At 50.4% G+C, this 20762-nt stretch overlaps 1 protein-coding gene across 1 annotated transcript in view; it reads left to right on the top strand.

The window, feature by feature from the left end:
* Positions 1-19297, top strand: part of NECAB2 (N-terminal EF-hand calcium binding protein 2) — a 42699-nt gene extending 23402 nt beyond the window's left edge. The window contains 10 exon segments of the mRNA XM_021093738.1: positions 158-204; positions 207-275; positions 469-548; positions 13885-13938; positions 14465-14525; positions 14528-14576; positions 17658-17684; positions 17686-17733; positions 18227-18318; positions 18790-19297. Of these exon segments, the coding sequence (XP_020949397.1) occupies positions 158-204; positions 207-275; positions 469-548; positions 13885-13938; positions 14465-14525; positions 14528-14576; positions 17658-17684; positions 17686-17733; positions 18227-18318; positions 18790-18818 (556 nt within the window). The 3' untranslated portion in view covers positions 18819-19297.

Raw genomic sequence — 20762 nt, 5'->3', positions numbered from 1 at the left:
CCTCCTCTGAAACAAAGGCTGTGATGCCCGCTTCACAGGGATGGGGCTTCACAGAGCGAGTTCTGTGCATATTGGTGCTTAATGTCTGTCAAGGCTGCTACAAGGGGTCAGGGCCCTGCAGCCCCCTCACTGTGTGTGTCTCCCACTCGCACTGCAGGCAGAACCACAGCAAGCCCAGCCACAGCATGGTGGAGGCCTGGTCTGGGAGCCGGCTCCCCCCTACACCCCCAACCACAAGTTCGTGGCCACGGATCAGGGGAAGAACTTCCCGCCTGGTAAGAGAGCATCGGCCTGGGGTAGGGGGCACTGGATGGGGGCCCTGGGGGAATTCTGAGACTGGTCCGTGGGGGCCTGGGCCTCCCCCAGGAAGCGGATTGGGCGAGCTGGGGCAGGACTCAGTGCCAGGGGAGGCCGGGGGCTCCCCTCCCCTCCCCTCCCCTCCATCAGCATCTCTCTTCCTCTGTCCAGTCACTTCGGACCCCAAAGAGGAGGGCCTGGAAGCCCAGGTCAGCAGGTTGGCAGAGCTGATAGGACGGCTGGAGAACAGGGTAAGCCCCCGGAGCTCCCGCCTCTGTCCTCCTGCCCGGCCCCCAGGGAGTGCAGAGTTGGGATGGGGGACATCCCCCAGGTAGAGGGGGGACTAAGGGGGGGCCTTGGGAACACAGGCCTGAGAGGAGGAGCTGTGAGGGGTGGGCGAGCAGCCAGGAGCAGAATGCAGTTGGCATGGTCCTGGGCAGCAAGGGAACAGAGCTTCAAGGGGACTTCAAGGCAGGACAGTCCTGACAGGTGGTTGAGGAGGGTTGTTGATGTCCCCGGAGAGGTCAGAACCACCGGCCATGTGAAGACTTTTAGAGGTGACATGGCACGTCCACACAGGACAGAAAATGGCACAGCCTTTGAGGAATCTTGTTTTTGGAGACCATTTCATGGCTCAGCAGGTACTTGGGACCGTGTGAGTTTCCCAGGCTGCCAGAACCATGTTTGGAGGGCTGGGGGTTCAACGCCAGCATCTGTTCTCTCACAGAGCGAGGCTAGAAATCTGAAATCAAGTGGTTGGCAGGGCTGGTTTCCTCTGAGGCCCTCTCTCATTGGCATGCAGCAGCTGTCTTCTCCCGGTGCCGTGTGTGTCTGTGTCTTGATCTCTTCATAGAAGGCCACCAGTCATAATGGATTAGGGCCCGCCCGTGGGACCTGATTCTAACTTAATCACCCCTTCAATGGTCCTTTCTCTGTCTATAGTCTCGTTTGTGGTACTGGGGATTGGGACTTCAATAGATGGATTTGGGGGAACCCAGCCCATCATCGTAACCATTTGTTGGAAGAAAGAAAACAGCTGCCTTAAGGTTTACCTATGGGCTCAGGTATCCGACTGCCTGTGTTTGAATCCTGGTTATACCACCTAATAGCTGTGTGACTTTAGGCCAGTGACTTACCCTCTCTGAGCCTCAGAGGCCTCCTCTAATCATAGAGAAAATGATAAGAATAGTACCTCTCACAGGGTGAGGATTAAATGATGTCTTCATGGCTTAGCACAGAGCCTACAGCATAGTTAGTAGTTAATGTTATTTAGCAGTTATATTAAACATTCTGATACCCAAACCTGTACACGTGCACATGCCATGCTTATAAGTCTTCATAAACCAAGACAGCAGGATCTCAGGGCTGTAGGGTTATGGTGGCATTTTTACATTTCTCCTACTTTTCTGAATTTTTTACACCTTTTGCAAAAGGGCAAAAAAAAAAAAAAAGTGCTTTGATGGGTTTGTGGGTTCGTTTTGAGGGATTTGTGAGGGCAGCGGGTGGGCTCCCCAGAAGGAGGCTGAGGCCCAGACTTGGAGGGATATAGGGGTAAGAGGCCACGACCCCTCCCTCCTGCAGGGCTCACACCGAGGTGGGATCTTCCCCCAACCCCCCCACCCCCTTAAAGCTGGCTGCGGGTGGGAGCGGTGGGAAGGTCTTCAAGACCCTGAGGCCCGGTTGTCATAACAACGCTGTGGGTGCCCCCAGAGGGAGGCTCTTTGAAGCTTATTTTTAGCGCGTCAGTCGCCTTAACAACCAGCTGGCTGGAAACCGAGGAGCACCTGGGCGTCCTGGAGACGGGGCGGGGCTCTCCTCTCCGGCCTCCGATTGGCCCGGGCCTCGAGCAGCGACCAATCCGAGGCCGGGTCTGGGCCCCACCCTCCACGGGCCAACCTGAGCGCTCCTGGGATGGAGCCCTGGCTGGGGCAGCGAGCCGCGAGAGGGGGGCGCAGACTCCCCCCCACCCCCCGCCCCTCGTCTTTACCTCATCCTCTCAAACGTGCGTAGCCCTGCTGGCCAAGAGAAACCTAGGGAACCAGTTGCAGCCCCTGCTCTCCAGGAGCCCACGTATTTGTTGTTGTTTGGTTGATTTACAATGTTGTAGTAGCCTCAGGTTTCCAGCAAAATTGAAAAATATATATACATATATCCATTCTTTTTTCCCATTTAGATTATTATAGAATATTTATTAGACCTCCCTGTGCTATACAGTAGGTCCTTGTTAATTATTTTGTATATAGTAGTGTGTATGTATTAATACCACCCTCCCAGTTTCTCTCTCCTCCCCCCAAAAGTTTCCGCTTTGATAACCCTGTTTGATTTTGAGGTCTCTGAGTTTATCTTTAATAAATAAGATTTTGTATCATTTTTATTAGATGCCACATATAAGTGATACCAATGATATTGGTCTTAGTCTGACTCACTTCACTTAGTTTTTTTTTGGGGGGGGCTGTATCTGCAGCATATGGAGGCTCCCAGGCTAGAGGTCTAATTGAAGCTACAGCTGCCTGCTTATGCCACAGCCACAGCAATGCAGATCTGAGCCACGCTGTGACCCATACCACAGCCGACAGTAACGCCGGATCCTCAACCCACTGAGGCCAGGGATTGAACCCACAGCCTCATGGTTCCTAGTTGAATTTGTTTCTGCTACGCCACAATGGGACTCCCTTCACTTAGCATTTTAATCTCTAGGTCCATCCACGTTGCTGCAAGTGGCATTATTTCATTGTTTTTTATGACCGAGTAATATCCATTGTGTATATGTACCACATCTTCTTTATCCATTTCTCTCTTGATGGACATTTAGGTGGTTTCCATGTCTTGACTGTTATAAATAGTGTTGCAGTGAACATACAGGTGCATGTATCTTTTCGAATTTGAATTTTCTCCAGATAAATGCCCAAGAGTGGAATTACTAGGTTGTAGGGTAGTTCTATATACTTAGTTTTTAAAGGAACCTCCATAATGTGCTAATTCAGTGCGGGAGGGTTCCCTTTTCTCCACACCCTCTCCAGCATTTGTTATTTGTGGACTTATTCACGATGCCCATTCTGACCTGTGTGACGAGATACCTCCTTGTAGTTTTGACTTGCATTTCTCTACTATTTAGTGATGTTGAGCGCCTTTTCATGTGCCTACTGGCCATCCATGTGTCTTCTTTAGAGAAAGGTCTATTTAGATCTTCTGTCCATTTCTCACTTGGGTTGTTTCGTTGTTGTTGAGTTGTATGCATTGTTGGCATATTCTTGGAGATGAGGCCCTTGGCAGTTGCATCATTTTCAACTATTTTCTCCCTTTCCATAGGTTGTCTTTTCCTTGTTGTTTTTCTCCTATGGTTTCCTTTGCTGTGAGAAAGCTTGTAAGTCTGATAGGTCCCATTGGCTTATTTTTGGTTTTATTTCTGTTGCCTTGGGAGACTGACCTAAGAAAACATCTGTACAGTGAATGCCAGAGAATGTTTTGCCATTGTTCTCTTCTAGAAGTTTGATGGTGTCTTGTCTTCCGTTTAAGTCTTTAAGCCATTTTGCGTTTATTTTTGTGCACGGTATGAGGGTGTGTTCTCCTTTCGTTGATGGACATGGAGCTGTCCAATTTTCCCAGAACCACTTGCTGGAGAGACTGTCTTTCCCATTTCATATTCTTGCCTCCTTTGTCGAAGATTAATTGACCATACATATCTGGGTTTATTTCTGGTCTCTCTTCTGTTTCATTGTTCTGGATATATGTTTTTATACCAATACCACACAATCTTTTGATTGCTGTCGCTTTGTAAAATTGCCTGAAGTCTGGGAGAATTATGCCTCCTGCTTTTTTTTTTTTTCCTTCAGGATTGCTTTGGCAGTTCTGGGTCTTTTATGGTTCCTTATAAATTTTTGGATTGTTTGTTCTAGTTCTGTGAAAAATGTCATGGGTACTTTGATAGGGATTGCATTAGAGCTCTGGATTGCTCTGGGTGGTATGGCATTTTAGCAATATTAATTCTTCCAGTCTGAGAGCGTCAAATATCTTTCCATTTCTTTGAATCCTCCTAAATTTCTTGATTAACGTTTTATAGTTCTCTGTGTGTAAATCTTTCACCTTTTTGGTCAGTTTTATTCCTATGTGTTTTACTGGGGGGGGGGTATGATTTTAAAAGGTATAGTTAGAGTTCTTGCTGGGGTGCAGCAGGTTGAGGATCCAGCATTGTCTCTCTTGCGCATGGGTTCAGTCCCCGGCCTGGCCCAGTGAGTTAGGGATCCATCGTTGCCACAACTGTGGCATAGGTCACAGCTGTGCCTCAGATTCAATCCCTGGTCTGGTGACTTCCATCTGCCTCAGGTGTGATGAAACAAAAAATAAAAAAAATTTTTTTTTTTTACATTGCATTTCTGGTATTTCATTGTTAGTATACCAAAACGCAAGCAGTTTTTGAATGTTAAATCTTGCATCCTGCTCCTTTGCTAAATTCATTTATTAGGTCGGGAAGTTTTTGTATGAGTCCTTAGGGTTTTCTATATATAGAATCATGTCATCTGCATTTAGTGACAGTTTTACCTCTTCCCTTCCAATTTGGATACCTTTTATTTCTTTATCTTATCCGATTGCTGTGGCTAGGATTTCCGCTACTTTGTTGAATAAAGTGGTGAGAGTGGGAATCCTTCTCTTGTTCCAGATTTTAGCTGGAAGGCTTTCAGCTTTTCTCTGTTGAGTATTATATTGGCTGTGGGGGGAGTTCCCGTACTGGCTCAGTGGAAACAAACCCAGCTTGTATGCATGAGGATATAGGTTTGATCCCTGGCCCCACTCAGTGGGTTAAGGATCCTGCATAGCTACAAGCTGCAGTATAGGTCACAGAGGTGTGGTGTAGGTCACAGACTTGGCTCAGAACTGGCATTGCTGTGACTGTGGCATAGGCCAGCAGCCGCAGCTCTGATTCAACCCCCCTAGCCTGGGAACTTTCATATGCTGCACCTGCAGCCCTAAAGAAAAAAAATTTAAAAATAAAATATTGCTTGTAGGTTTGCATAGATGGCTCTTATTATGTTGAGATTTGTTTCCTTTGTACCCACTTTGGTAAGATTTTCTTTTCTGAATGGATGTTGGATTTTGTGAAATACTATTTCTGTTCTGTTGAGATGATCACTTTTTTTTTTTTACTTTTCTTTTGTTAATGTGGTGTATTACATTGTTTGATTTGTGTATGTTGACCCTCCTTGTGAACCTGGGATGAATTCCACTTGGGCATGGTGTATAATCATTTTTATATGTTGTTGGATTTGATTTGCTAAAATTTTGTTGAGAACTTTTGCATCTATATTCATCAAAGATGGTGCCCTATAATTTTCTTCTTTGGTGATAGCTTTGTCTGGTTTGTTATTGGGATGATGACGGCTTCATAAAATGTCTTTGGGAGTGTTCCCTCTTCTTTTGGAAGAGTTTAAGAAGAATGGGTACAAGTTGTTTTTTGTGTGTTTGGTAGAATTCACCTGTGAAGCCATCTGGTCCTGGACTTTTGTTTGTAGGGAGTTTTTAAATTACATATTCTATTTCATGTCTAGTAATTCATCTGATAAATAGAAATCTATTTCTTCTTGATTCAATTTTGGTGGGCTGTATGTTTCTAGAAAGTTGTCCGTTTCTTCTAGGTTGTCAAATTTGTTGGCATATAATTGTTCATAGCATTCCTTCAAGGTGTTTGGGGAGTTCCCATCGTGGCTCAATGGTTAACAAATCTGACTGGCATCCATAGGACACAGGTTCGATCCCTGGCCTCACTCAGGGTTAAGGATCTGGTGTTGCCATGAGCTGTGGTGTAGATCACCAATGCGGCTCAGATACCATGTTGCTGCGGTTGTGGTGTAGGCCGACGGCTACAGCTCCCATTAGACCCCTAGCCTGAGAATCTCTATGTGCCACTGGTGTGGCCCCAAAAGACAAATGAGAATAGTCATAAGGTGTTTTGTATTTCTGCAGCTATCAGTTGAGATTTTTCCTTTTTCATTTCTTACTTTGCTTATGGGTCCCTCTCTTCTTGGTGAGCCTGGTCAGAGGTTTATCACTGTGTTGACCCTTCCAGAGAACCAGCTCCTGGTTTTATTGATTTCTTCTGTTTTTTTTTTTTTTCTTTTTTTCTTTTTTTTTTTTTTGTCTTTTCTAGGGTCACACCTGCAGCATATGGAGGTTCCCAGGCTAGGAGTCTAACCGGAGCTGTAGCCGCCAGCCTACACCATAGCCAGAGCAACACCAGATCCTTCCCCCACTGAGCAAGGCCAGGGATCAAACCCGCAATGTCATGGTTCCTAGTCGGATTCATTAACCACTGCACCGCGACAGGAACTCCTAGGCGAGGGCTCTCTTGCTGGTTTGTGGGCAGCCACCTTCTCACTGCGCCCTCACATGGCAGAGACTATGTAGTCCAGCTCCTGTAGTTTTGATTTGGATTTCTCTAATAATGAGTGATCTCGAGCATTTTTTCATGTGCTTGTTGCCCATCCGTATGTCTCTTTTGGAGAAATGTCTGTTTAGGTCTTCTGCCCATTTTTCACTTGGGTTGTTCTTTTGTTGTTGTTGTTGTTGAGTTGTATGAGTTGTTTGTATATTTTGGAGATTAAGCCCTTCTTGGTTGCATCAAGGAAACATTTCCCTATTCGTAGGTTCTTTTTTTTTAATGGTTTCCTTTGCTGTGCAAAAGCTTGTAAGTTTGACTAGGTCTCATCGGCTTATTTTTGTTTTTATTTCTATTGCTTTGGGAGACTAACTTAAGAAAACGTTTGTACAGTTGATGTCAGAAAATGTTTTGCCTATGTTCTTTTCTAGGAGTTTGATCGCATCTTATGTTTAAGTCTTTAAGCCATTTTGAGTTTATTTGGGGCATGGTGTGAGGGTATGTTCTAGTTTCATTGATTGACATGGAGCAGTCAAGTTTCCCCAGCACCACTTGCTGAAGACACTTTTCCCATTTCATATTCTTGCCTCCTTTGTCGAAGATTAATTGACCATACACATCTGGGTTTGTTTCTGGTTCTATATTCTGTTCCATTGGTCTGTGTGTCTGTTTTTGCACCAGTACCACACTCTACTGATTACTGGAGCTTTATGGTATCGTCTGAAATCTGGGAGAGTTATGCCTCCTGCTTGTTTTTTCCCTCAGGATTACTTTGGCAATTCTGAGTCTTCTGTGGTTCGATATGGCTCAGATCTGGTATTGCTGTGGCTGTGGTGTAGGCCAGCAGCTGTAGCTCTGATTCGACCCCTAGCCTGGGAACCTCCATATGCCATGGGTGTGGCCCTAAAAAAAAAAAAAAGGAAAGTGTCATGGGTAATTTGATAGGGATTGCATCGAATCTGTAGATTGCTTTGGGTAGGATGGCCATTTTAACAATATTTGTTCTTCCAATCTAGGAGCCTGGAATATCTTTCCATTTCTTTTGAATCCTCTTTAATTTCCTTAATTAATGTTTTATAGTTCTCAGCATTTAAGTCCTTCCACTCCTTGGTCAGGTTTATTCCTAGGTATGTAATTTTGGGGGCTGGATGTTTTTTTTTCTTTCTTCCTTCCTTCCTTATCTTTTTAGGACCGCACCCACAGCACATGGAGATTCCCAGGCTAGGGGTCAAGTCAGAGCTACAGGTGCCAGCCTCTGCCACAGCTACGCAGGATCCAAGCCGCATCTGCAATCTACACCACAGCACACGGCAATGCCAGAGCCTTAAGCCACTGAGCGAGGCCAGGGATTGAACCTGCAACCTCATGGTTCCTAGTCGGATTCTTTTCCACTGCACCACAATGGGAACTCTTGGGGGAGTGCAATTTTAAATGATACTGTATTTTTATATTCCTTTTCTAATATTTCATTGTCAGTATACAGAAATGCAACCAATTTCTGAATGTTAATCTTGTGTCTTACCACTTTGCTGAATTCATTGATCAGTTCAGCTACTTTTTGTGTGGAGTCTTTAGGGTTTTCTATATAAAGAATCATGTCATCTGCATACAGTGACAATTTTACCTCTTCTCTTCCTGTTTGGATACCTTTTATTTCTTTTGTTTGTCCAATCGCTGTGGCTGGGACTTCCAATACTATGCCAAATAAAAGTGGTGAGAATGGGCATACTTGTTTTTTCCAGATTTTAGCGGGAAGGCTTTCAGCTTTTCTTCATTGAGTATTATATTTGCTGTGAATTTGTCATAAATGGCTTTGATTATGTTAAGGTATGTTCCCTCTATACCCACTTTGGTAAAAGGTTTTTTTTGTTTGTTTGTTTATTTTTTTGGTCTTTTTGCTATTTCTTTGGGCCGCTCCCGCGGCATATGGAGGTTCCCAGGCTAGGGGTTGAATCGGAGCCACAGCCACAGCAACGTGGGATCCAAGCCGTGTCTGCAACCTACACCACAGCTCACGGCAACGCCGGATCGTTAACCCACTGAGCAAGGGCAGGGACCAAACCCGCAACCTCATGGTTCCTAGTCGGATTCGTTAACCACTGCGCCACGACGGGAACGCCTGGTAAAAGTTTTTATCATGAATGGATTTTGGATTTTGTAATGCTTTTTCTGCCTCTGTTGAGATGATCATTTGGTTTTTGGCTTTTCTTTTGTTATCTCACAGTATTTTTAAATTTCCTTTTTGATTTCCTCATCGACCTATTGTGTTTTGTTTTGTTTTTTGTTTGTTTGTTTTGTAGAATGTTGTTTAGTTGTTTAGTTGGTTTTTTCTCATTTCTTTTCCCTTGGTTGATTTCTAGTTGCATGCTGTTGTGGTCAGAGCAGATGCTTGAAATAATTTCTGTACCCTTAAACTTGTTGAAGTTAGTTTTGTGACCTAGTATCTGGTCATTTCTAGAGATTGTTGTATGTGCACTTTAAAAGAGTCTAAATATTCTGGGGTTTTTAGATGTAATGTCCTGGAAAAAATCAATTAAGTCTAACTGTTCTATTGTGTCATTTAGGATCTCTGTTGCCTTGTTGGCTTTCTGTCTAGAAGATCTGTCCATTGGTGTGAGTGGGGTGTTAAAGTCTCATACTATAATTGTATTCCCATCAATTTCTGCTTTTATATCTGTTAATATTTGTTTTATGTATTTGGGTGCCTCTATATTAGGGACATATATATTGACGAGTGTAATGTCCTCTTCTTGAATTGATCCTTTTATCATTAAATAGTGTCCTTTATCTTTCCCAATGACTTCTGTTTTACAGTCTGTTTTGTCTGATAAGAGTATTACAACTCCCACTTTCCATTTCCATTTGCATGAAACATTTTTCCATCCCCTCACTTTCAATTTATATGTGTCCTTTGCCCCAAGGTGAGTCTCTTGTAGGCAGTATATTGTAGACTGTTGGTTATTTCTTTTTTTAATCCAATCTGCCACTCTGACTTTTGGTTGGAGCCTTCAGCCCATTGACAGTTAAGGTAATTATTGATATATATGTATTTACTGCTGTTTTAAACCTTATTTTCCAGTTGATTCTGTGTTTCTTCTTTGTTCCTTTCTTTTTGTGGTTTGATCATTTCCTTTTATGCTTGTGTTCTTTTTTGTTTTTGTGAATCTATTGTTTGTTTTTGATTTGTGGTTGCTCTGTAAGTATGTTAACCTTTCCTATATGTGCTTACTTTGTATTGTAGTCCTGTGGGCTCAAACACAATCTAAAGAAAAGAATCTAGGAGTTCCCGTCGTGGCGCAGTGGTTAACGAATCCGACTAGGAACCATGAGGTTGCGGGTTCGGTCCCTGCCCTTGCTCAGTGGGTTAACGATCCGGCGTTGCCGTGAGCTGTGGTGTAGGTTGCAGACGCGGCTTGGATCCTGCGTTGCTGTGGCTCTGGCGTAGGCCGGTGGCTACAGCTCCGATTCAACCCCTAGCCTGGGAACCTCCATATGCTGCGGGAGCGGCCCAAGAAATAGCATCAACAGCAACAACAACAACAACAGACAAAAAGACAAAAGACAAAAAAAAAAAAAAAGAATCTAGATGTTCTTACTCTCCTTCCCCACATTTTATGATTTTGACTGTCCTTTTTTCCATCTTCATGTTTATCCTTTTGTTCTTCCTTTTGTTTATTATTGCTTTCACCAATAGTTTTTTTTCTCTTTGATCTGTATTCACGCTTACTTAAGTGACTGCTTTCCAGTTTTCCAGTATCTGTATCTCCTTGCTTCCAATATCTCCATCCTATATCTTCTTACTTCTTTTCTATTTAGAGAAGACCTTTCAATATTTCTCTTAGGATAGGTTTAGTATTGCTGTATTCTTTTAGTTTTCGTTTGTCTGAGAAATTCTTTATTTCTCCTTATATTTTACATGATAACCTTGCTGAGTAGAGTGTCCTGATTGCTGGGGTTTTTGTTTTGTCTTTTTAGGAGCACATGCACAGCATATGGAAGTTCCCAGGCTAGGGGTCAGATCAGAGCTGTAGGCGCCAGCCTACACCACAGCCATAGCAACACCAGATCCTTTAACTCACTGAGTGAGTCCAGGGATTGAACCTGTGTCCTCATGGATCCTAGTCAGGTTCGTCACCACTGAGCTACTACAGGAACTCCTGCATTGCTGGTGTTTTGATATTGAGCTGCATGAGCTATTTATATATTTTGGAGATTAATCCCTTGTTGGTTGCTTGTTTGCAAGGATTTTCTGCCATTCTGTGGGTTGTCTTTTCATTTTTTAATAAAATGGTTTCCTTTGGAGTTCCCATCATGGCTCAGTGGTTAATGAATCCGACTAGGAACCATGAGGTTGAAGGTTCGATCCCTGGCCTCGCTCAGTGGGTTAGGATCCGGCGTTGCCGTGAGCTGTGGCGTAGGTCGCAGATGTGGCTCAGATCTGGTGTTGCTGTGGCTGTGGTGTAGGGTGGCGGCTACAGCTCCGATTCGACCCCTAGCCTGGGAACCTCCATATGCCGTGGGAGCTGCCCTAGAAAGGGCAAAAAGACAAAAAAAAAAAAAAATTCCTTTGCTGTGTGGAAGCTTTTAATTGTAATTGGGTCCCATTTGTTTATCTTTGTTTTTATTCTCATTACTCTAGGAGTGGATCAAAAAAGATAGTGTTGTGATTTATGTCAGAGTGTTCCACCTGTTTTTTCCTTTAGGAGTTTTATAGTACCTGGACTTAAATTTAATGCACTTTGAGTTTATTTTCATGTATGGTGTTCGAGAATGTTCTAATTTCATTTTTTTGCATGTAGCTGTCCAGTTTTCCCAGCAGTATTTAATGAAGAGACTTTTTTCCGTTGTATATTCTTGCCTCCTTTGTTATAGATTAGTTTCCATAGGTGCCTGGGTTTATTTCTTGCCCTTCTTTCCTGTTCCTTTGAGATATTCCTATTTCTGTGCCAGTACCATAGTGTTTTTATTGCTGTAGCTTTGTAGTGTAGTCTGAGGTCTAGAAGCCTCATTCCTCCAGTTCTGTTTTACTTTTGCAAGATTGCTTTGGCTATTTGAGGTCTTTTGCGTTACCATACAAATTTAAAAAATGTTTCCAGTTCTGTGAAGAATGCTCTTGGTAATTTGATAGGGATTGCATTGAATCTGTGGATTGCCATGAGTGGTACAGTCATTTTGACTGTGTTGATTCTTCCAGTCCAAGAGCATGGTATATCGTTCCATCTGTTCGTGTCATCTTTAATTTCTTTCATCAGCATCATGCAGTTTTTAGAGTACAGATCTTCTGCCTCTTGAGGTAGGCTTATTCCTAAGCATTTTATTCTTTTTCATGCAATGGTAAATGGAATTGTTTCCTTAATTTCTCTCTCTGATCTCTTGTTGTTAGTGTATAGGAATTCAAGAGACGAATTAAAACTGTAGCTGTTTGCAGATGACTTGATACTATACATAGAAAATCCCAAAGACACTACCAGAAAACTCTTAGAGTTCATTAATGAATTTGGTAAAGTTTCAGGATACAAAATGAATAGCTACACAGTTTTTTTGTTTTGTTTTGTTTTTGTTTGTTCGTTTTTTGTCTTTTTGCTATTTCTTGGGCTGCTCCCACGGCATATGGAGGTTCCCAAGCTAGGGGTCGTATCAGAGCTGTAGCCACCGGCCTACGCCAGAGCCACAGCAACGCGGGATCCGAGCCGGTCTGCAACCTACACCACAGCTCACGACAATGCTGGATCGTTAACCCACTGAACAAGGGCAGGGATCGAACCCCAACCTCATGGTTCCTAGTCAGATTTGTTAACCACTGCGCCACGACGGGAACTCCAATAGCTACACAGTTTTAAAATGAGGGAAAGACATGCCCTGCTAGGCAGACCTTGGCCACCAACAAAACCTACATCCACACCCATGTCCCCAAAAAGTCAGTCCCTCCCTGTGACTGGCTGTGTAATTCATGGGCCCAGCACAAAATGAGTGTGTATGACCCTTGGTTCAAATATTAAGAATTTCAAGGACGTTCCCATTGCAGCTCAGCAGGTTACCATCCCAACTAGTATCCTTGAGGACACAGGTTCGATCCCTGGCCTCACTTGGTGGGTTAAGGATCCAGCATTGCCGTGAGCTATGGTGTGGGTCAAAGTCATGGCTTGGATCCCACATTCCTGTGGCTGTGGTGTGGGCCAGCAGCTGCAGCTTCGATTGGACCCTAGCCTGGGAACCTCCATATGCTGCATGAGAAGCCCTAAAAAAAGAAAAAAAAAAGAATTTGCAGGTGGTGACTGCAAGGGTCTGGGGCCTGCGCATCTGCCGCTCTGTTTTCCTCAACAGCCAGCTGACGTGCCTCCCTCACGTGCTTGTGTAGGGAAGACAGACCTGGGTGTGGGATCGTGTCACAGACATGGGCCGTCCTGGTGTTGGATGGACAGAGGTGGGCACAGAGGTGGCACTGAGTGGGGTGCCCGAGTTAAAGGAAGAAGGTTCATGATTCTGTGGATGAGGCGGCGAGGGGCCCAGCCTCAGACTCGGGCTCTGATCTTTGACCTTTTCGTGGCCTTGAGGTTCTCTGTTCTGAAACAGTGACCCCTGCATGTACATGCGGTACCAGGCACCATTACAGATGCCAGCATGTGGTCGGAAGAGAGCCTATAGGGTTCCCGCTTCCATAGAGCTCACAGTGGGGCAGCTTCAGCCTCAGGGAGTCTGGAAAGTTTAGTAAGATTTAGGTATACAGTGTTTAGCCCAGGGTCTGCGGGAGGCCAGCGAGCTCGGACCACGAGGCCCCAGGGGTTACGATTGGCGGTGACTTGGAAGTTGTGGCAGAAGCTCAATGCTGTTGCCCACAATTGGGGCCAAAACCCAGCATCATGGATTCAGAACAGAGCCTCCTGTGTAGTCTCTGAAGCAGCTCTGTTTGGCCTCTGTGGCTCCATTGCCCCCAGATGCCACAGCCATGAGCGATCTGTGCCACTTACTCTGCTTGGTCTGCCAGCCTGGCTTCAGGGATCTCCTCTGAGCCAGCCCTGTGCCCGGAGGCTGGGCTGGCCCTGGCCCCTGGGAGCTCCCACCTGCTCAGGGACTCCAGAGCCCCCTGAAGCTTGGGGAAGAGGGGCTGGCGCTCTGTGATGGCCCTGGGTGCTCGGAGGTCATTGCGATGCTCCTGGAAGCCTCCCTGGCAGAGGTGGCCTCTGTCTCCAGCACCTCTTCCCGCTTTGCTGTTACAGACCCTGTGGTTTGACCTTCAGCAGCATCTCTTGGATGAAGAAGGCACCAATATGGTGAGGACCTCGGGGCCCCACCCCTGCCCGAGCCAGGACGCAAGGTGCAGGTGGCTCGATGTCCCTGACAACTCCCCCCACCCCCGGACCACCACCTGCAGCCCCCACACTTGGCCACCCCACCCCCAGGCATGCTCTTCGAGGCTCCAGGGCTGTGACCAGTTTGGCCTGGCGCAGCGGGGTCAGCAAGACAGTGATGTCAAAACACTGATCGAATCAGAAACAATTTCTGGGTCACTCCTTTTGCGCTGTCTCGGACCCAGTGCCTTGCAGGCAGCTCCCAATCTCTCTAGAACCCCCTGAAACCCCTTGCCTGTTTTCCAGCATTGATGGGACTGCTTCCTGCATTTGGCTTAATCTTTTTACTCATTTTTCGCCAGTTTTCATGTGTAAGAAAAGTGTGTGTGCAGTGGGGGTGGGTTTTACTTTGACCAAATTGCCCTGTCCCGCGGGGGCGGGGGGGGCTGGGTCCCGGCCTGGGGGCTGGGTGGGGGAGGGCCGGCTGACTCGCCCCGTGTCCCCACAGCATCTGCAGCTCGTCCGGCAGGAGATGGCCGTGTGTCCCGAGCAGCTGGGGGAGTTCCTGGGCTCCTGCGTCAATACTTGCGGGGCACCTCCGGAGCCAGGCACTGCTTCCAGTGAGTAAGCCGAGGGTGGGGTACTGGGGGCGAGGGGACCAGCCACACTCCAGACCCCAGAGAAGTGCCTAGCAGGGTGGCTGCAGGAGCTGGGTGGTGACAGGCGCTGGCTTCAAGTCTTAGCTCAGGCTCTTCCTTGCTGTGCAAACGTGGCGAGTGCCGTCCTCTCCCTGACCTCAACTTACTCATCTGTAAAGTGGGACTGTTCACAGGACCCGCTCCCTGGGGTGGCTGGAGGCATCCATGAGGTCAGGACCGTGGAGGCAGGTAGCCAGTGCCGCCCCAGTGCCTGCTCCATATTAGCTGCTACAGCTGCTGTGCGGCTGCCCTCAGGGGCCTCAACCTCTGCTGCCCGTGGCTTCAGAGCCAGAGGCTGGCAGCTCTCCTCCGTGCTGAGGGTGGTCCCAGAGGAGCGAGAGCCCCATCTCCCATCTGTACCCCCCCCAGCCCCCCTTCAGTGCCCAGCAGACAGTAGCTGTAGACTCCGGGCCTCGGGGGCAGAGCCTAGGGAAGAGGGGGCTCAGGGGAGGGACTGCACCTGCACCGAGGCCTGAGTGAGGAGCAGCCCCTCCCCCAGAACCAGAGGCAGGCGACTAGCCAGCAGCCGGTGTGGCATGACAGAGCGAGGGTGGGAGAGGGCCAGGGCGGTGACAGGCCCCGCTCGTGTCCACCCAAAGCCTCTGCCTGGTCCAGGTACCAGGGACCACGTGGGAGAGGATGAGGCAGGAGGGGACCCTTTGGCCCTTGTGTGAAGAAGGGGTGAGGACAAGCGTGCTGCTGGGCAGCCAGGGAGAGAGGCACTGCCAGCCCCCGGAGGGGCACTTGGCCTTGGCCCGCCCTGGGCAGAGCTGGGATCTGTTTTGGAGCGAGGCTGACCAGACTTGGCCGTGGCTGAGATGGGGCCGGTGTAGGAGGAGGAGGCGTGTGGAATCCGAGATTCTTTGGCTTCAGAAACTTGATCGAGGCTCGGGCCGCGTGCTGAGCTGGGAAGTCGGGGAAGGTCAGGGCTGGGGGCGGGGATGTCACACGAGCCCCATTCAACTCCAGATGCCCGTGGAGGTGCTGACTTGCAGGTGGGGAGATCTTGTGCATGGTGGGCGCAAGAGAGGTCACCCAGAGTCCCAGGAGCTGTGTGGTCACCACGGGAGAAAACGTGGAAGGAGAGGGGGCTGAGGGGGGACAAGAGGAGGCAGCAGACCTCGGAGTTTCCCTTCTGTTTGTTGAATGACTGTGTGTCCTCCCTGCACCCCGAGCTTTGCTGTGTCTCCCCACCTGCCCAGAAGCCTCTTCCCCCCCGCCCCCACTGAAAAGCAATCCGTGCCTTGGCCAAGAGCATGCAGTCAGCATAATTGCTGCCCTCGCCCTGCTGCAGTAAGCAGGCTCAGATGAACCACGCTGCTCGGTGACCTCTGTCAACAGGGACAGGCCCGTAAAGGGGGTGTGCCTTTTGGAAGGGCCGTGGGGGTGGGGGGCCCTGCATGCCCAGCCCCCTTCTCTCAGCCTCAGGGGTGATGATAGGCTGGAACGCAATGAGCTACTGACACGATGCGGCCTTGTTTCCATGCTCTGTCCTGCACGGCAGAAGCTGGAACTGCCTGTAGAGACACGGCAGCCACCCCCCCAGGGCAGGACATCCCCTTGGAGGGGAGGCTTGGGGCTCTGAGCTGCTGAGCACAGGAAAGAGGACGGGGACCCAGAACGCGGTGAGAGGCCAGATGGGGCGCCTTTAAAGGATGAGACACTGGAGGCATGGCCTCCACCTCTCCAGGGGGCCACCGCCTTGGAGGCTCCTTCCCCTGGGCAGGGGGGGCCTCCAGCCAGGGTCTATCCATCCTGTTTTCAAAGAGGCGGATGGTCTGCGGTTCATACAGGTAAGCCACTGGTCCCCTGCGATTGGACCACGTCTGATGCTCATACTTTTAAGGATTAAATTAGGGATTAGGTAAATTCCCGTCGTGGCTCAGCAGAAACAAATCTGACCAGAATTCATGAGGATGCAGGTTCAATCGCTGGCCTCGCTCAGTGGGTTAAGGATCCAGCATTGCTGTGAGCTGTGGTGTAGGTCACAGACACAGCTTGGATCTGGCGTGGCTCTGGCATAGGCGGGTGGCTAGACCCCTAGCCTGGGAACCTCCATATGCCCCAGGTGCGGCCTTAAAAAAAAAAAAATTAGGGATGATGAAGGAGAAACGTGGCAGGTGGGAGATACTTTTATTTTTTTGAGTAGACTTTTATTGAAGATTCAGGGAGTAACACCAAAACTAAAACAAAATTGAGCCTATTTCTTTTAAAACCTCTCAACCAACCTCCGCTGGGAAATTTCTCACTTGCAACATCCCCGCCCCCTTCTCTGCTTCTTAACATTTTTTGTCTTTTGTCTTTTTAGGGCCACACCACGGCATGTGGAGGTCCCTAGACCAGGGGTCGAATCGGAGCTGTACCACTGGCCTACACCACAGCACAGCCACGCGGGATCTGAGCCGTGTCTTCGGCCTACACCACAGCTCATGGCAGCACCAATCCTTAACCCACCGAGCGAGGCCAGGGATGGAACCCGCAACCTCATGGTCCCTAGTCGGATTCGTTTTTTGCTGCGCCACGACAGGAACTCCTCTAGCTACGTTTAACTCCCTCCCTCATTCCCCTTCTCAGTAACGCAGGAGTCAAAAGCTTTTGTTTTTAAAGGGAGGGATCTTGAAGAATTGAAAGCTTTTGCAAACGAGGTTACATTGTAACTCATTCAGCCCCCTGAGGCCGGGACCCTGCGGAGGGGCCAGGCCTCCTTCCGGGTGGGGGAGCTGCATTCAGCTGGTCAGACTCCTGGGCCCGTCCCGGAGGCTTTGGGTGTTCTGATCAGGAAGGTCACAAGTTCCGAAGTAGCCTCGGGGTGGGGACAAGTCGCTCTGTCCTGGACCACTCCTGCCACTGTGGCTTCTACCAACCTTATGTTTCCAGGGTCTCAGAGTCCCCCGGGGACTGGCTCTGGGGACGCCCCGTCCGGTGCAGAGGGGAGGGGCCTGAACGAGCAGGCAGGTGGCAGCCCGGTCCCTCCACTGATGCGGGTCTCTCGTCTCCTTGCAGCGTCACGGCCGTGAGGCTGGCAGACGGTCACCTTCGTGGTCTACGAGTTCTGGGAGACAGAGGAGGAGTGGAAGAGGTGAGCCTGGCCGCGCCCGGGGCCGACGAGGCTTCGGGGGCGGGTTCGGTGGGACGCGGGGAAGGGGCATACCTGCACCGGCTTCCAGGTCCTTTCTGAGTCCTAGCGGGTGCTTGGGGGGGGGCTGCTGATCGAGTTGGGGTTCCAGCTGCGCCCACCCTCACGATGCTGGCCCTCAGTGCAGCTGGGGGTGGCCTTTCTTAAGGGGGTGTGACCCCTCATGGCCCTCGGAGGCTGGCTCTGAATCGGGTACCCGACCAGCCGTGGCAGCTGAGGCCCAAGTTGTTCTTATTTTGAAACTGCCCAAGGAGCGAATCCTGCAAGTAAGTTCTTCCATTTAAGGTCGGTCGTGGGGAGGCGAGCACCAGGCTGTCCTCCCCGTGCCCCCAGCAGTCAGCCCTGGGGTCTCCTGCCAGGTGTCTAAGCCCCAGCCCCGGCAGAGCCAGGGTCAGAAGGGGCCCCCGCGGCTCACCAGCGGCTCCCCCTGTTGCAGGCACCTGCAGAGCCCTGTGTGCAAGGCCTTCCGCCACGTCAAGGTGGACACGCTGAGCCAGCCCGAGGTGCTCTCCCGGATCGCGGTGCCAGGTAGGGGACGGGGAAGCCTGGCCTCAGGGAATGGGGATGCCCCAGGCCAGGCAGAAATGGCGGCCGAGGCCCAGGCCTGCCAGACTCCTATTTTGTCCTTTAGCTGCTGGCGCTGGAGCCCCAGCTGAGTTCCCCAGGGGGTGAAAGGGTGGTGGGGCAGGGAGGCCTCTGGCATGACCAAAGGCTGGGGGCGATCCCAGCAGGTGGTGGACTTGTCATAGGCCCAGAAAGTTCCTCAGGTCCCAGGCAGGCCCTGCGGTGGGGTCCCCACCCTCATTCCTTCCACGGGCAGACTTGCCCCTGGGACCACAGGCAAGCATCCTCACGCCCTCCAGGGACCCTGTGCCTTGCTTTGTGCACCACCGTCCCCAGGGCGCTCTCTGCAGAGCTGGCACGGCTAGGGAGGGACAGGACACGGAGAAGGGGCTGCTGTCCCATAGCCTCAGTACCCCCTCTCCTGTCCCCTCCCAGCCGCCTGGTGCACCCTGGGCCGCGACTGAGGCCCCATGGACGAGCCTGCCACCCACCCGGCTCCCTCTGACGAAGGACGACCACTCTTTTCTAGCATCTTTGGTATCCGAGCTCTTTTCCATATACTCCAAATACCAATGTCTCTCCTGCTGTCAGAAGTGAAGGAGGGCCCCCTAGCTCCCCCCCGCCTTGGTGGCAGAGCACCGTCTGAGCTGCTGGGGCCCTGCTGGAGCCAGAGCCCAGTGGGGATGGGGGGCTTCCTGGAGGCAGCCCCTGCCTCCCCCATCGCATGACCAGCCCCCATGTCCCCGGCCGGCCTGGCCTCAGCAGGACACCCCCTCTTTCCCCCTCCTGGTTGCCACTCTACCTGGTAGGAGCCGAGACCCTGTAGTGCCCGCCCTAGGCCCGGGCTGAGCCCGCAGGCGGCCGTAGATCCCGCGTAGCCAGTGCCCTGTGAGGCAAGCAGCCCGGGACAGAACCAAATAAAATCCCGCTGGGGACCGCTGCGTGTTTGTCTCCCGGTTTCTAGTTGATGACAATAAGCTTGGGCAGCGTGCTGTGGCCAGGATGCATGGGGGCCCCGACGAGCCCCGTCACCCCAGATTTCTGAGCTGTAAAGTGGTAACTATGAGGTACGTATTTCAACAAATGCCAGGTTTGGGGGGGTCCTTAAGACCCCCCCTGGTTCAGTAAGACTTCGTTTAGCAAAGCGTCAGTCCTCGTGGTTACAGATCATGTCAGCAACCGGACAGACGGAAATCAGGGGAGGGTCCAGGAGAGGCCAGGCTGAGGGTGGTCCCCTCCCTGTGACGGGTGCAGGCGCCACCTGATTCTCCCAGCACTGGTGTGTGACAGGGAGGTGACTGCCCGCCACCAAGGGCACCAGAGCCGCAGTGATCTGTTCCCACTGGGGTGGGTCCTGACTCACCTTAGCCTACAGCCCTTCTGGAGGCGGAGCTGCTGCCCAGTGGCCCCGGCGTAAACCGAGCCACTCAATCAGGCTGTGCCAAGGTCCTCGAGGTCACCACCCCCTAGGAGCCGAACACAAAGGCTTCAGCACAAAAGGGGACCAAGGCCCAGGCTTCAACAGGACTGCAGTCCAATTCTAGGTCCTCTGTCGCTCTAACTTCCTCGCTCCTATTTCTCTGTCTGGGGGAGCAGGAGAGACAATACTCAGAAGTCTCAGGGGACAGGAAGGAGAGGGCGGCTGGGGGAGCGGAGGGGACAAGGGCCTCCACGCTCAGGGCCGGACCAGGCGGGCAGCTCTCCAGCTCCTGCTCTGAACATGCAGCCCCAGCTGGGAGCTGGGGTCATTCCTGAGGCCACCACCTCCAGGGGAGGCTCTGTCACACTGTCCTGTCCAGCTGCCTGGAGCCCTGAAGGCCCTGCTCGCTGTGGCAGGTCCCTGCTCCCGCCTTGGGCCCCACCCCCTGCTCTCAGGGTTTGAGGCAGCCGCTCACACAAAAAACTCACACAAAACCAAGAAGCCAAGGGGGCTTGCTGAAAGCGGAAATGCAGAATGAAGTCCCAGCTCTGCCCCCGAGCAGTCCCTGCAGCCAGCCTCTCAGAGCCTACTGTGGAGATGAGGAGCTGCCTGGCTCAGGCCACTGTAGGGGGTCCTGAGGCTGGGACCATCCGAGCAGCTCAGCTCCTTGAAGACTCTTTGGGGGGGGGGGTAGACTCCTGGAGGCGCAGCTGCGGAACTGGAACTGGGCTGTCGGGCCTCCCGCCTGCCCGAGCTCTCCCCATCATGTGGAACTGTGCCGACGGCAGCCCACGAGCACTTAGAGCTCCCCCATTCTGAGTGGGTGGAAAAGGATCTGAAGAGAAGTTTTTCAACCCAAAAAGGTGTGAGCCTCCACTACATATACTCCAGTGCCAGGCAGAGCATCAGGCACTGGGTGGGTGCCTTGTTTCCACCGCCATCCTATGACAGGCAGGGGGGAAACTGAGACCCAGAGAGGGCAAGCAAC

This window comes from Sus scrofa, chromosome 6, assembly GCF_000003025.6.
Source record: "Sus scrofa isolate TJ Tabasco breed Duroc chromosome 6, Sscrofa11.1, whole genome shotgun sequence".
NCBI classification, from domain to species: Eukaryota; Metazoa; Chordata; class Mammalia; order Artiodactyla; family Suidae; genus Sus; species Sus scrofa.
The sequence above is the reverse complement of the archived record's forward strand: the minus strand, read 5'-3'. Positions and strand labels throughout refer to the sequence as shown.